At 39.7% G+C, this 16,619-nt stretch overlaps 1 protein-coding gene across 1 annotated transcript; it reads right to left on the bottom strand.

The window, feature by feature from the left end:
- Positions 1-8,380: 8,380 nt before the first annotated feature.
- mbd1b (methyl-CpG binding domain protein 1b) lies at positions 8,381-16,059 on the bottom strand (the record flags this gene model as incomplete). The annotated part of the gene is made up of 6 exons (XM_080545791.1): positions 8,381-8,857; positions 10,845-10,976; positions 11,171-11,257; positions 11,396-11,485; positions 12,070-12,234; positions 15,988-16,059. The coding sequence occupies 6 exons, from the start codon at positions 16,057-16,059 to the stop codon at positions 8,381-8,383; spliced, it is 1,023 nt and encodes a 340-aa protein (XP_080401917.1).
- Positions 16,060-16,619: the final 560 nt, after the last annotated feature.

Here is a 16,619-nt window from a genome sequence, read left to right as displayed (position 1 = left end):
CCCATCCCTCTTCAGGTTTCGTTCTTTTCCTACGTGACAAACTAAAAATTGACATGAGATGAATACTGAATCATTAGGAAAAGCATAGTGGAATAACAGAAATACAGATATGACAAGACATCAAAAGGCTATCTACAAAGAGGATTATAGGAAAATATATCCAGTAACCATTTGCTACAGAATGACCAGTATACACTATGGCTTAGAAGTCACATAATTGATATTTGGTACTATAAACACGGCCAACAATAAACAATACCAACATACTGGTTATTGGCCCTCTTCTTGAAGTTCTTCTCACTGCCCGCCACGCTCCCGCTCCGTTCACTCTCCCCGGCAAGACTCTCCTCTTCCGCCTCCCTTCGGACAAACATGCGTCTCTCCCCAACAGAGTAGTCCAAGCTCTGTGCGTCATTTTCTTCATCATCATCATCTTCTACAGGTTCACACCAGTCTCCAGGAGTCTCCTCAGTAGCTCCTCCCACTTCCATCTTGGTCTCCCCGTGACGATGTTTCACAGGAGTGGCTTCATCCCGAGTATTCACAGGGCTGTCAGAGGGAGCCAGGGCCTCCGGTGGAGGTACCACCTCAGAGATGACTTGAGTCATGACTAACAGCCTTGGATAGTAGTGCCAGATAGCAGTATCCCCATCTATACAAGTCCTATGGACAGCAAGAAAAGTCAGAGTTTAATATCAAGACTCTGCCCTTACTTTTTCTGTTATTTTTCAAGGGGAAATAACAGAAAGGCAAGAACAAGGTTTTAATATGAAGTTAAAATACAGATTGTCAGCTTTTATTGGAGGACATTTGTATTGTTTAAACCATTTATAAACAAGAACACTCTCATGCATGATAGTCCCCCTATTTCATGTTTAGTATTTGGTTGCATATACTTTGCATGAGATAACTACCTGGGGATCTGTGATACATTAAGCATTATACATTTGTTTTTTATTAATTTAGCGTGTTTACTTTTCAAAGACTTTCAAATAGTAGAATCATTGTAGCTGAAAGAAACGGCGGGAGCTCCAAAAACAATAAGCAGATAAGCCTCTGTCATCCGCAATGTGCGCCAATCAAGCTATATATCTGTAATTATATTTTGACTAGTAAGATTCAAATGTATTTTGCCATTCAAGTGTATGGGGTTTGTCATTACAGATATCTACAATTCAGTTGTAGATATCAGCTATTCACATTGCCGATATCTGCAACTGAATTATGACTAGTTGTAATTACAGTTTCAGATATCTACGGTTTCATTCGGACTAGTCATAATTCCAGTTCAAGATATCTTTAATTCCCATTAATTCAAGATATCTACATTGTCCTTAAAGATATCTTAAATTAAGTTGGGGATATCTTGAATGAAGTTGTAGATATCTCAAACTGGAATTAGGAATAGTCGTAATTTAATTGTAGATATCTATTATAAAGTTATAGATATCTTGAAATTCATTTTAATGATTGATATCTCAAATTGGTGATATCTTTAACTTTCATTCTGCCTAGTCGAAATGTTATTACAGATATCTTAAATTAGAGTTTAGACTAGGCAAAATGACGTTTCAGATATGTCTGTTGTTGTCAGAAAACGCTGGAGCAGCTTCAATTACTGCGCTGTAGATTTCTAGTAGCTACAAGCATCTAGTGAACAAATCTCACGTTCACCACAAATCCCTTGATGATATATTCTCTCTATTTCATGGCATTTTCGCGCTATCCTATCCACCACAGCAACCGCCATTGCTTCTGCCAACACTCATCAAATGCTTTGCTGGTCCCGCCAATATCATGAGATACCTCGTATCATGAGCATCGTCATGCAATACAATTCGGACTAGTCATAATGACGTTTGAGATATCTGCAACTATTATTGTATTCAATTCAGTTTTCATTATTTTCATTCAGTTTACAAGTTCAGTTTCTCTAAATACAATTCGTTTTTTCTCAAAATACAATTCAGTTCTCTAAATACAATTCAGTTTTACTGCAAATACAATTCAGTTATCAAAATACAATTCAGTTTTACTGCAAATACAATTCAGTTATCAAAATACAATTCAGTTTTTCTCAAAATACGAGTTCAGTTTTAGAGGCACTCATCCGGGGACTCTCTATGGAGCTATTTTAGTGCCAACTGAAATTGAATTGTATTTGACAGATTGAATTGAATATGAGCACAAATTGAATTGTATTTCACAGATCTGAATTGTATTTGACAGATTGAATTGAATCTGAGCACAAACTGAATTGTATTCGACAGATTGAATTGTATTCAATTCAGTTTTCATTATTTTCATTCAGTTTTCAAATTCAGTTTCTCTAAATACAATTCGTTTTTTCTCAAAATAGAATTCAGTTCTCTAAATACAATTCAGTTTTACTGCAAATACAATTCAGTTTTTCTCAAAATACGAGTTCAGTTTTAAAGGCACTCATCCGGGGACTCTCTATGGAGCTATTTTAGTGCTAACAGAAACTGAATTGTATTCGACAGATTGAATTGTATTCAATTCAGTTTTCATTATTTTCATTCAGTTTTCAAATACAGTTTCTCTAAATACAATTCGGTTTTTCTCAAAATACAATTCAGTTTTCAAAATACAATTCAGTTTTACTCAAAATACAATTCAGTTTTTCTCAAAATACAATTCAGTTTTACTCAAAATACAATTCAGTTTTTCTCAAAATACAATTCAGTTTTAGAGGCACTCGTCCGGGGACTCTGGGCTAGGTAGAATAATAGAGCACCGATTCTAATCCCTCCCATCCGAATTCATAAGAGCAACGCATCCGGGTACTTTGCTCTCCCGTCATGTCCACGCCCCTTTTTGGGTGATAGAAGTGTAGAAGTTTGACTGGCGGTCAATGGAAATGTCTGGTCTTTGCTACTTTAATCCGATAAAATAAGAAAACCGTAGTGCTTTTTAGATATTAGGAGCCCAAATCCGATGTCCAGTTAGGCAAACTATTATATAGTGTCGTTGCCGATCAATGATCGGCGTCGTTATATAGAGAACATTTATGAAATAGGGGTTGATTCATCAGAGCAGTCATATGTCATCTCCCTGTCATCAGGGATGTGTAGTTCTTCATTTGATTTGCCGTGTAAATCCCCAGATGAGAGTGTTACATTCGTTTTCTTAAAATAGGATAATGAATAAATCTGTTCAATGGGCATTTGCCAAAGTAGGGTTAGGGTGATTACTGTTAATCAGTATTTAGCCTGTATGGTGTATATGAAGATGTTATAGCTAGCTAGCTACGATTTATCATGAAAATAATGAACAGCAAGCTAGATCCAAAACTAGGGCCGGTGGAGGTCACACTTGAAAATGAGCCCTTGGGGCTCAATGTGTTTCTTACCTGTATAAATAAAGGTTAAATAAAAAATAAAATAAAAAAAGGGCCACTTTGGCATGTCCTGACTTTTGACAAAGCTTGTTAGCTTACGTTAGCTAGTGGCTAAACCAGCCCTATTGACTTTGTTTCAGGATCATGGTACACAACATCAGGCAAGCCAGCTAGCTAGTTGTACATCTCTGTGTAGCAAACACCTCGCTTTTCCAATCGGTAGCGCGCTGTATAGGCCTGCCCTCAATGTGATCAATTTACACCCCGTGGTCACACCTAATATGGTAAATAGGAAACGTGCTCAAGGCAATATAAAGAAAACAAAAATTGAAGACTCTCATTGGATGAAGTGTTTAATCAAGAGTTCCTTTGTGTATCCAGGTGATTGGACTGCCGATAAGATTGTATGTGTCTACTGTATTCTATTTATCAAAAAATCGAAATGAAATTCTTAAATTATCTTAAAACTTAGGCTAGTCGTTTAAAGGCAAAATGGTTACCATTCAATTTCCATCATAAAATCACTCTGTGTTTAGAAGAATAGATTTACTATTTATTTACAAATACATGTTTCTTCACAATATACACAATTCTTGAGAAAACATATTGAATTACAAAAGGAATATAAGGTGGGTAATCTTTATCAATTTGTTAAACACCTGCAACATCACTATAGTAATTTAGACAGGTAGCAGATATGTCGTCTTTGCTTACAGAATGCATCTTGACATTTATAATAAATACCACAAGTTCAATCTGCATAGGCTTCATGTCAGTTATATAACAAAATATTGTCTCATGTTCACATACAACAGCAATGGCAGTGAGTTTTAAAAATATTATAAAGTTTGAAGAAACCAAGCTTCATGTAAGGCCATGTCAATAAGTAGACAGACACATAATACTATTTGATCTCATCACAATTAAGTGCTATCATGTACCAAAAGGTACACGAAAAACAGCTGTACAGTGAAAAGAAAATACAGTGCTACTGCTTGGTGTTCATCATAGTCTCAGATGACTGCATGTTTCAGGACTGCACATCACAAGAGGAGGGAAAATAGAGGGGGAACAAAACAAAAAAGAATGGGTCACAGAAGTCATTTCATGAGCACTGTGAGAAATATAACACACTTAGACTGTGTAATTTAAGAAAGCAATTTGGCTGTGGTAGGCCTACTCTTTCATTATGACCGACAGTATAGCAATTGGTAAATTAAACATATAAATCCAATCAAGGGTATAGGCTTATCAGCCTGCTAATCACAGATATAACTTTTTCTCCTTTCAATATCCATGAGGTCAAATTAGTCAATGACAGACAAGACACAACAATCCCATCTGTCCGTGCAGCTCGTAACTCTGGGACGTCATCAAGACAACATAGGAAATGAAGGCATACAAAGGATTTTCGTTTTTAATGTAGGTTTGGCGGGTGTACATGATGTGTACAAATGAGAATGGTGTCGGAGCTGCACATGACACTGTCACTGTCATACAGCATATTATATACATTTTAATGGCCTTAAAAAATCTGCAGGGATTGTGGAGCGATAGTGTTTAAAAGTAATATAGCTCCCCAATGGGCTGTGATATTTCCTGGTATGGCCACTCTGTTGTCAAATTGTAGCTTGTTAAAAGTAGGCAAATCCATAGTGTCCCAAACCAATATTTATTACCTGTTATCTTGACATCAGGATCTTATCTCAACAGTCTGGACAGCTGATTTTGTGATGGAAGTGAGGTAGTATCAATGGCTAGTAGTGGAAACATGCAGCTCATTGTAATTGCAATTTCAACTTGTGGCCACAGCGGGAGCTAGATTTCATGTGTAGCTCCTTTAATCAAGAAGACACACACTGACGGAATGAGTCCTTTGTTTCCCATATTTACTAGGCTAGCTAATATCATTGGAATTCAATTATCACGTGGTAAACTATGTATGTGCCTATGGACAATAATTCAAACTGAAATAAAATAGAATGTTTCTAGGTCAGTTACGACATCCGAATCATAGAGGTGTCCAGAGACGTCATTATCTGCATCTGTTCAATCAAAACAATTATCTGTATTCGAATAGAAGACCGGAAGTGGGCGTGGTTTGTTCTAGTCTCTAACCAAAATTTTTATTTTTGTGCCTTTAAAAAGCATCAGATAGATTTCATATTAGCATATAATTATGAAATATATTTATAGTTTCTCATACTGCACGTTTTATCTCTTTCTCTTTTTTTTAAATAAACTAAAACTAACTTTTATGAATTGTCTGAACCCCATCACCACCCCTTTAACAACCAGAAACCCCCAAAAGGTTTTACAAATCGAAAGATTCTGTTTTGCATTGGAAATAGAAACTATGTACAGTAGAGATATACAGAAAAATATCATTCAGTTGAAGGGAATAATCCAAAGATGCTGCATTCGCGTTTCTTGATGTGTTAAAGTTACTGTAGTTCACTAGGGTAATATGAATTACTACTTGCGATGCGAGTTTCACATCGAGGCAGCCTGCTGCCTGCTTTGCGCTGTCTCGCTAGGGGCGACTAGAGAAGTGATCCATTTTTAATAATGTGTAGTAAATGAAACGACAACTTAATGATATCAAAGTCCTATGTTGCAAACAGAACGGGCATTTTTATCTTGTGGCCATCCACAATGATATGAATTGATTTGAAGAAACATAATGGCATGACACACATAGGGCTTACACACCGGCAGTTCCGAACGCCGGTTCGCGTTTGCGTACCGAAACCTCCGAACGTTGGCGCAGTCTGGCGAACGAGCCCGCGTTCATACCAGTGTATCGTTCGCCAGATATCGCCAACGTTCGGAGGTTTCGGTACGCGAACGCAAACCGGCGTTCGGAACTGCCGGTGTGAAAGAGGCCACAGACATGTCAATCATAGCTTTTTTTTGTCTGAAGCAGCTCAGGTATTTGGTGTCAGTGAGCAACTGAATTATATGTGACAGCAGCTGGTGAGTCCGGGAACAAGTCGGCCGATCAAATGTTCTGACTGTTATTCAGAAAAATGTAAATACATTTCAACTTTGTTGAAAATCAATGACACAATCGCTAGTCAGGCCAAAATATTGCAATGCAATAGATTCGGTAAGTAATCCCGGTTTCAACAACTGCCGTCACATGTTCTAGCTGTACTAAAGTCAAGTTGAAAAGTGAAAAGTCTATTGCAAAAAAAAAGCAGGCTTTAAACTGTCTGAATTTCCACATTTATTTGCAAGAGACTTAGGAAATGGGTATTAAAACATTCCTTTTCTCTATTACGTAACAAAAGTGTGCACAACAATAAGTTGCGTACATTGAAGTGTGAAAAAAAACCTTTACCCAATGAAATAGAACAACAAACAGTGTACATTGAACTATGAAAAACATATTTACCCAATGAAACAGCCGAAACATGAAGTGTATAAATTGTGTAAATTGGATTACAATAAAATGTAGCTGCTCACTCAGACCAGGGCTTGACATGAAGCTTTTTCAGGTACTTGTCCTTCGGACAAGTGAACTTATCTTTTACTTGTCCTAGAGCTCAAGTTACTTGTCCAAATCCAAAGATTTTGAAAAAGCAATAATATGAATAATAATATATTATACTCTCACCGGCCACTTCATTAGGTACACCTTTTCAACTGCTTGTTAACGCAAATACCTAATCAGCCAATCATGTGGCAGCAACTCAATGCATTTAGGCATTTAGACATGGTCAAGACGATCTGCTGAAGTTCAAACCAGCATCAGAATGGGAAATAAAGGTGATTTAAGTGACTTTGAACCTGGCATGGTTGTTGGTGCCAGACGGGCTGTTGCGTGATATTATAGTGTCAATATGGACCAAAATCTCTGAGGAATGTTTCCAGCACCTTGTTGAATCTATGCCACGAAGAATTAAGGCAGTTCTGAAGGCAAAAGAGGGGGTCCAACCCCAAGGTGTGCCTAATGAAGTGGCCAGTGAGTGTATGTGTATGCAAATAACACATTTGACTACTATTGATTTGATAATGATGTATCCTTAATTTTCAAATGTATTCATTAAACAATATTTTGTAATTATTTAAAAACGTAGGGGTAATCAGTGATTACCCTAACCCTAACCCTTTTAGATTAAGATTGGCCACAAAAGGGATGAATATCTAGGAATATTTACAAAAAATGTTTGTAACTACAGTCCCTCCCCAATGGAAGCAATCTTATTTGCTAGCCTTTGGATAGTATCCTATATTCAAATTGAGAAATCTATAATTAGTGTCATTCTGAAGTTCGTATTGCGATGTGCTGGTCTTAAAACTTCAAACCTAAAATATACGATCGCATCGAACTACATGAAAATAAGCGGCATTGAGAAGAAGCGAATATGCGCATGTTCACGTGAATGGCACTAGTGACAGGAGACGCACAACACTATGGCTGCGTTCGTAAACTCGCTCTGGAATCTGATCAGCACTCATGGAATGCCTTTTGTCCAATCAAATTACTTGGTCTCTTTATGACGTTGAACGCAGTGTGCGCTCTGGCGCTCTGAGCGAATTTACGAACTATGACGATAACGAACTACGAGAGACTGAAACAGCGAGAATGAGGCGCGGCATCGCTTTGCTTGCTATTTTTTTTACTATTCAGATCGGAAGGAGGAATTCATGTTTGCAGATATTAATACATATTGATTTGTTTTTTTGTTTTGACTTGTCCATCGGACAACTGCAGGAGGAAGTCCACTTGTCCAAACATAACATGTACTTGTCCCGGACAAGCGGACAAGCCTTAATGTCGAGCCCTGCAGACGGACAAGCGGACAAGCCTTAATGTCGAGCCCCGCAGACTGATGAATAGATGAGTGATTATGGAAAACCTTTGGTGAGTCGCCGCATAATAATAATAAACTGTAGTGCAGAGGTAAACAAGTAAAGGTTCATGTTGATGTTGTTGAAGGCCCGATGATGATCTCCACTGTGGTTGTAACTTTCTTCTGTTAAGCCTTGGCGATGCTTAAAATGTCTTTGCTTCTACTCGCAGGACAAGTCTTTGCACTTGTTACAGCACTCTACCTGTTTCTGTACCAGGAAGTCACAGGTGGACGCCCTCTCACAGATTACTGGAGCCTGGATGAGTGGTGGCTCCTCGATGGGGACCCCCTGGCACACCCTGTACCTCTCCAGATCCAGGAGTAGGGTCACCACGTGGGTCACACAGTCCAGACGGGGTGGGTGGAGTTCATAGAGCGGGTGAGTGAGGAGCAGAGGCTGTCCCTGCACAGTGACCTGATAGTAAAAGCCCGGGTCGATGTGCAGGACCGTGTCCGTCATGGCAGACAGCTTGGAGCACTGGAGCAGCTGTAGCCGCGGGCCCTCCACCATGATGGCGAACCAGAGGATGGGCAGAGCTGACGTCCTCAGGGTCTCTAGCAGCTGCAGCAGCCCTTGGTCCTGGTCCGTCCTGGTGGCGCTCGCCGTGCTGTCGGCCAGACTGAAGATCTGAGTGATCTAAACAGAATCGCATCAAGGTAAAAAAAATTGCTGTTTGGTCTCAAGTCCATTTTAACTACGGTCGTGTTATCGAGAGCCCTAACCCTTATCGGCACACAAGTGCTGATTCATATTTATATCTTACTTGTAGGGCTGCCACGATTAGTCGACTAGTCACGACGACGTCGACTACCAAAATCGTCGCCGACATATTTGGTAATCGCCGTAGTCGCATGTTTTTTTGGAGCTGAAATACGTTTTTTTTTTTTCCCTAGCACCAGGGGAGCCATGACAATAAAGACCATTAATTTCATTCGATAAGCATTAGTTTTTCTTCCCTGAAGCTGCCACTGGCTAGCGTCTCCCAGTGTCTTTGATGTACATGCGCAGTGTCGGTCATCCGGGGCACACGTGACTTCCCCGGAAAAACAAACAGAGAAATGTCTTCCTGTCCTCGTACCTCTAAAGTGTGGGAGCATTTCAACCACAACGTTGAAAAAAAGAATGTAAAATGTAAAATTTGCAAAGCTGAACTCGCTTATCATGGCAGCACGTCTATGATGCTCGAGCACCTAAAAAGGAAGCACGTTGTGGCAGATGACGAGGAAGAAGATGGCTCGTCTCGGTAAGCTAGTTAGCTTGTTATTGGCTAACGATATCGTTACGTTAAAAGCCTTCTTACATTATTTTACGTTATATGCTGTAACGTTATCAAATAGCTAAAAATGTTGTCTTAACGTTACAGTGCTAAGAAGGCGCGTTCTACTATGAGATGAGTGAAGCAAAGCAAAACTTTTGTACTCTGTACAAGTATTTATTTTTGTTTTTGTATTCTTTTGGTTGCCTAGTGCCTAGCCTACCTCATTTTACTCAGCAGTTTGCACTCTCTACTACTCTTTACATTACATTACATGCAAGTGATGCCAGAAATAAATCTGCAAAGTTCATTAAAATATCTATTTTTGAGTGAACAATCATTTTAATTGTCTTTATTTTTAGTTAGCACATGCCTACAACAACAACTAACAACTTCAAGCTAAATTTAGAAGCTGATTTAGAAGATGATAGCTAAATAAGAGCGATTGAGTAATTGTGCGATAAGCTGTAATTTATGATCCGATTAGTCGACTAATCGTTAAAATAATCGGTGACTAGTCGACTATGAAAATAATCGTTTGTGGCAGCCCTACTTACTTGATGAATAAAGTAATTCTGATTCTGAAGTGTGTACTTTCAATACCCTTTTTTGCTTCTACTACACGACAGCAGCAGAGCTCTTCAATAAGCGCGAGAAGAAGTGTTATAAAAAACACCCTACAGATTACAGCATATACAGGGATTTTCATTGAGACAGGAGTCAGGATGTTACATCATAGCAAGACTGAGGACTGGATAGGAAAATAGGCTACTATCAAGGACAGGAGACGATATAATTTCCCCACCCAAGCCGTCCTCTCTGGATGGCTGCATGGCTATGGCGTGACCGAGACAGGTAGGCCTATGCCGTGCATTGTGCAAAAGGTCTATCAAATGTGATTGTCTGAAGATTTACAATGACGGCTTTAAAAGGTACAAATGATCTTATATCTAGACTTGTATCTTATATCTGGTAATGTATTGAAGTGAGCTATGCATTTCAGAGTGAAATAATGTGCAATATTGTGTTTTCCAATACAGTGCACTCCATAAGTATTGGAAAGAGGAAGCATTTGGGTTTTCTTTTAGCTCAATGCGGATTTGAAACAATTAACAATTAATATGGGGTTTATATAGAGATTCTCAACTTTAATTTAATGGGGGGGCGGGGTGTTCAGATTGGGTCCACAATTTACAAAGTATAGTTGTTGTTGTTGGTTTTTTTTTTAAAACATACTCCCCATATTTCAGGGCTCCAAAAGTATTGGAAAATGTAACACTGGTTTTAGGCAATTTTAGGCAATTCATATTATGAATAATAATGGTCCAAAGGCCCGGCTATGCAACAGGGTACGAGCTACTCATTTACCATAGGTGTGCCCTCATCCTCCACGTCCGGCTTTCTGGAGTGCACGTCTACTTCCTGGTTCACGGCTGGTCTCCCTCCGTCCCCTCCATTCAGTCTGCCCTGAGAATCAGCCTTTCTAAACACAGTGTCTGTCTGTTGAGCAAAGAGAAAGGAAAATACATCATTACTCTAAACGTTAAAAGGTAAACACAGCAGAGTAGTGTACACAGGCAAACATGTCAAACAATTACTAGCACCGACCTACATTGTGCTTTTATTCTAGAATGAAACACCGACATGGTTGAGGGATCTTGAGGCTATGCTGTGAAAGAGAGGGGGTGACTCACTGCTGGAGAAGCTGAATGGTTTCTGATACTGGGGATGCTCTCAGGAAGCCAATTCCTCTGGAATGGTTCCACACTTTCGCTCGTCGCCTGCAAAATGAGCAGGGAGGGGGAGAGGGGCGGGGCAAGTGGTTTAGGAATAGTGGATCCCACTGAGACTGATCGATTAAAAAAGGGAGAAAAAAATCTATAGCATATCTTTTTTTTAAATAATAATTTGAATCTAACCTGGACTCTCGGTTGGTGATTTCCAAAGTGCCTCTCATGAAAGCGTCTCTTACTACTGCTGGTCTGCTCAACGCCCCTGGCCCAGCGTCCCTACAACAATAACAAACGTCAGAAAGGGAGAGGGGAATCCAAAATCACCTATCATTGAGATGGGACCATAATGCTAGCTCAAACTTGTGAGCATATCACTTTCCCTGCTCTGCAATTCCCTGTCATATTGGGCAACTCACTGTTCCCATGGAACGCTCATCCTCTCGCTCATCCTCTTCCTCCTCCTCCTCCTCCTCCTCCTCCTCCTCATCAGTGTACTCCAAGTCAATCGTTACTGCTTTACTGCTTTTCCATGAGGTTGTCTTGCGACCGTATGTATACTGAGGTTTTTGCCTGTCATCCTGCACCCCCCCCTCTTGGGTCCCAAACTCATCAGTCTGACCCAACTGAAAGGGCAACAAGTGTCTCTGTCAAACACATACATACACATAAGAGCGCCGTTGGAAACTTTGTTAAGGAGGCTGTTCATGTAATTATTACACATGTTGGGCATTTCATGAATTCAAAGATACCATGGACATATCAACATGAATGCATGCAAGGAAATTCTAAAATGATTACAGAAATCATACCAAATACTTCTACTACAATCATTTCAACAACGGTGCTTTCTCAACCCTCACCATGGCTTGTCTCCGACACTGACGTAGACGGCACTTCTGTCTTTTCTTATTGCTGCCTCCAAACTTGGGCTTGTCTATGCAGAAATCACAAGTGCCACAGTCCTTCCTACAGAGACAAGCATCACACTTCCCACAGTAACGCCGTTTACGTTTTTTTGCCCAGGCCTGAAAGACACAATGAACAATGAGGAAGGAGGAAAAGAATACAATCTTTATTAAAAAAACGATGTATCCACTCACTGCAAAGTAAGTCGCTTTGGATAGAAGTGTGAACTAAATGGCATATACAGTCATGCGAATAAAATTAGGACATCCCATGAAATATTTAGTTATTTTTTAAGAAATAAGGACGTATCAATATTTGGTGTTCTTTCAAGCAACATCTAGAGATACAGTAAATGTGCAATGTAATTGAACCAAAAACAATGAAAATGTTATTGTTACTGTTATCATTTATTTAACAACATATGAACAAAGCTGCCAATTCCTACTGAGGAAAAAGTTACGGCCCCAATAGCCTTTGGCTGAAGTAACATAAATACATAACATAAATTAGCCACATCTTTTGGCCAACCAGTGCAGCGGCAATGCGCTCAAATGCACCGACGGCCTGGACTACACGTATATGGATATTTTTTTAAGCGGATATTTTTGTCCTCTTTAAAATATATATATATATATATATCTGTCCATACGAATACTAATACGACTGTCCGAGCTCGGCCAAAGAAACGAGTGATGCCCTGGACATGCGGAAGTTTAACTTCCACTCCTCATCAACCACACCCCCTGCCACGAAATTGTCCCACCATTTGTTGGTCCATTTGCTGACCCAAAACCGGTGTTTCTGGCGGACTTTAAACCGCAGACGTTTGGGATCTAACGTTGGTAATATTGGGCGCAGCAGACGCCTTTGCGGTGAAGTGCAGTTGATGCAACAATAATTGTAATCAAACGCAGTGTTTCCTCTATATGCATTTATTCGTGGCGGGCCGGAGAACAGAAAAAATGCAGATTGAAGCTAGATTTAGGCCGCCTCCAGACCTACATTTCGTTACGATTTAGTGTGTAGTAAGTTACAAAATGTTACAATGTTGCAATTAACTTCGTCGTTTATGACTGAGACTGAATCGCTCTCAACAGGCGCGCGGCGCGAGGCGACGCGCTTGCAAAACAGTTTTGTGATTGGTCCGAATTTCGCGGGACATTTGGATTTCAGGAAATCCCTCTCCTCACTCTCTGTCTTAGCCCGTTGCCCGTCCCTTTAATCCCGTATACTAATCGAAAATGCAACATCATCAGCGACGACTGTGGGTTATTGCATTTACTGCTGTTCTCTGGTTCATGTTCTTATACCAGTGCTCAGTATAGAGTATTTTAGATGAACATTCGTAATATAGTCTGATGTTCATGGTCAACTAAATCAGCCTATTTTGTGAAACAAATAATGTTCCCGCTAATGGGCTAACCGAGCATTCTCGCACCTAACGCTAGCTTCGAACTATTCATAGCAATATGCGCGGGGCAAAAATAATCTATTGCCTCTAAAATCACCACGAACAGAACGGCGGAGGTACGGGTAAACAGGGCTCATGTTCTGTCATCAAAGGTAAGAGTTGGTTTTCTTTAACTCAGCTGATGCATTACCTTGCTGTTGGTTGTTTACCGAATGCTCCATCTGACTGTCACACTGATTTTACTTAAACAGTAACGTTAGCTAGGTTTTTACGTGTTTGTTTAGAGCACCAGTGCGCGTTTTATGCGCGTACACACGGAAATTTTTTCCAAATTCATAAACTGAACGCGCCACTAATGTGAAAAATCCTAGAGGAAACACTGACGGCAGCAGTGACTCAAAACGTAAACAGACCAAACTCTTTGAAACAGACAAAACCATGGGTTCTCAAGGCTACTTACTTATGTGGTCTTGACTACCTGTCCACTTTCTCACCTGGTTCTTGCTGTCTCTCTCTCTGGTCTGGTGTGCCGACACCATCCTGCTCTCTTTCCTTCTCTCCCTCTCTATCCTCCTCTCCCTCTCCAGGGCTTGACATTAAGCTTTTTCAGGTACTTGTCCTTCGGACAAGTGAACTTATCTTTAACTTGTCCTAGAGCTCAAGTTACTTGTCCAAATCCAAAGATTTTGAAAAAGCAATAATATGAATAATAATATATTATACTCTCACCGGCCACTTCATTAGGTACACCTTTTCAACTGCTTGTTAACGCAAATACCTAATCAGCCAATCATGTGGCAGCAACTCAATGCATTTAGGCATGTAGACATGGTCAAGACGATCTGCTGAAGTTCAAACCAGCATCAGAATGGGAAATAAAGGTGATTTAAGTGACTTTGAACCTGGCATGGTTGTTGGTGCCAGACGGGCTGTTGCGTGATATTATAGTGTCAATATGGACCAAAATCTCTGAGGAATGTTTCCAGCACCTTGTTGAATCTATGCCACGAAGAATTAAGGCAGTTCTGAAGGCAAAAGAGGGAGTCCAACCCCAAGGTGTGCCTAATGAAGTGGCCAGTGAGTGTATGTGTATGCAAATAACACATTTGACTACTATTGATTTGATAATAATGTATCCTTAATTTTCAAATGTATTCATTAAACAATATTTTGTAATTATTTAAAAACGTAGGGGTAATCAGTGATTACCCTAACCCTAACCCTTTTAGATTAAGATTGGCCACAAAAGGGATGAATATCTAGGAATATTTACAAAAAATGTTTGTAACTACAGTCCATCCCCAATGGAAGCAATCTTATTTGCTAGCCTTTGGATAGGATCCTATATTCAAATTGAGAAATCTATCATTAGTGTCATTCTGAAGTTCGTATTGCGATGTGCTGGTCTTAAAACTTCAAACCTAAAATATACGATCGCATCGAACTACATGAAAATAAGCGGCATTGAGAAGAAGCGAATATGCGCATGTTCACGTGAATGGCACTAGTGACAGGAGACCCACAACACTATGGCTGCGTTCTTAAACTCGCTCTGGAATCTGATCAGCACTCATGGAATGCCTTTTGTCCAATCAAATTACTTGGTCTCTTTATGACGTTGAACGCAGTGTGCGCTCTGGTGTTCTGAGCGAATTTACGAACTATGACGATAACGAACTACGAGAGACTGAAATAGCCAGAATGAGGCGAGGCATCGCTTTGCTTGCTATTTTTTTTTACTATTCAGATCGGAAGGATGAATTCATGTTTGCAGATATTAATACATATTGATTTGTTTTTTTGTTTTGACTTGTCCATCGGACAACTGCAGGAGGAAGTCCACTTGTCCAAACATAAAATGTACTTGTCCCGGACAAGCGGACAAGCCTTAATGTCGAGCCCTGCTCTCTATCCTCCTCTCTCTCTTTTGCTGTCAACCAAAAGGCAAACATAACAACCAGAGTATTTCTAATCTAATAAGAGGTATAAATTGATCCATATAAATGTATAACATAATTCTAATTTAATATTGGATTGCTGTGGGCAATGCAGTCAGATAATGTCATTTTGACTTTAGCTACTCTCTCACCTGAAAAAAAATCGTATGTCCAACTATAAAAAACAGACATTTCCAGAGCACAGCGCGAACCGAAGTGTGGAGATAGGTCTGGTTATGCGAGACTACTGGCAGACTAATGTTACCAACAAGCCTATGGGCTTGCCACTCGCCAGATTCAGGTTGGGTGCATTTAACGTCCGTAATAATTCCTATTTATTACGGACGCCTCCTCCCGCCTCGCCTCCCCCTTGACCCAGCCTGTCACCAATTTGAGCAAGAAATCACCCTTTGAGGAGCAAATAGTGCAGAATGTGAAAAGTCAGCAGGGGGCATTTTGGCCTTGCTCCACATTGGAACCACAGGGGGGTACTGATTTTCCAGAAAATGCATGCCAAGACTCACCTCATATTCATCATCATCACCATCAAAATCAAAATCATCATCTTCATCTTCATCTTCACCGTCCATATACATTGAGAAGTCCTCAGTGTCACTGTTTTGATGACTGGAGTTCTGACGGAGGAATGAGAGTGATATATAAACTACCTGCCCTGGCCTCTCGAGTATTTATTCATTTAGCTTCATTGTTTGCAATGTAATGTAATTCATTTATATTTTAGAAGTTGCATAATGATTGAAGAACAACTCCATCTATCAGTAGAGATAGATACCATAATAACTTTATAATTTGACAAAAAACTATGTTTCAAGCTCCTAATGGTAATTAAAGATTGGAGCAGCAAGTTTGATGGTTGGGTAATATTACCTGTGATTCCACACGTTCATTCTGTAACAAAATAAGAAAAATACAAGTGATTGGGAATGTTCATGGACTTAGTCTACAGTTTACATAGGCTGAAGTCTAGAATATGCTGAAATATTCATCAGGGAGAGACAAACCACTTGAGTGTTAGTCTGTTTACCTGAAAATGCATTATGGGCTCAAACACTTGGGGAACATCGGGTTTGTCCTGAAATACATTAAAAAAAAGTTTAATACATACCGATAAAATGTTTTCTCTCTCGCCTGCTCT

This window comes from Nansenia antarctica (assembly GCF_963989245.1).
Source record: "Nansenia antarctica genome assembly, chromosome: 15".
In the NCBI taxonomy this organism is placed as follows: Eukaryota; Metazoa; Chordata; class Actinopteri; order Argentiniformes; family Microstomatidae; genus Nansenia; species Nansenia antarctica.
Note: the sequence above shows the minus strand (reverse complement) of the source record. Positions and strands in the feature narration are given on the sequence as shown.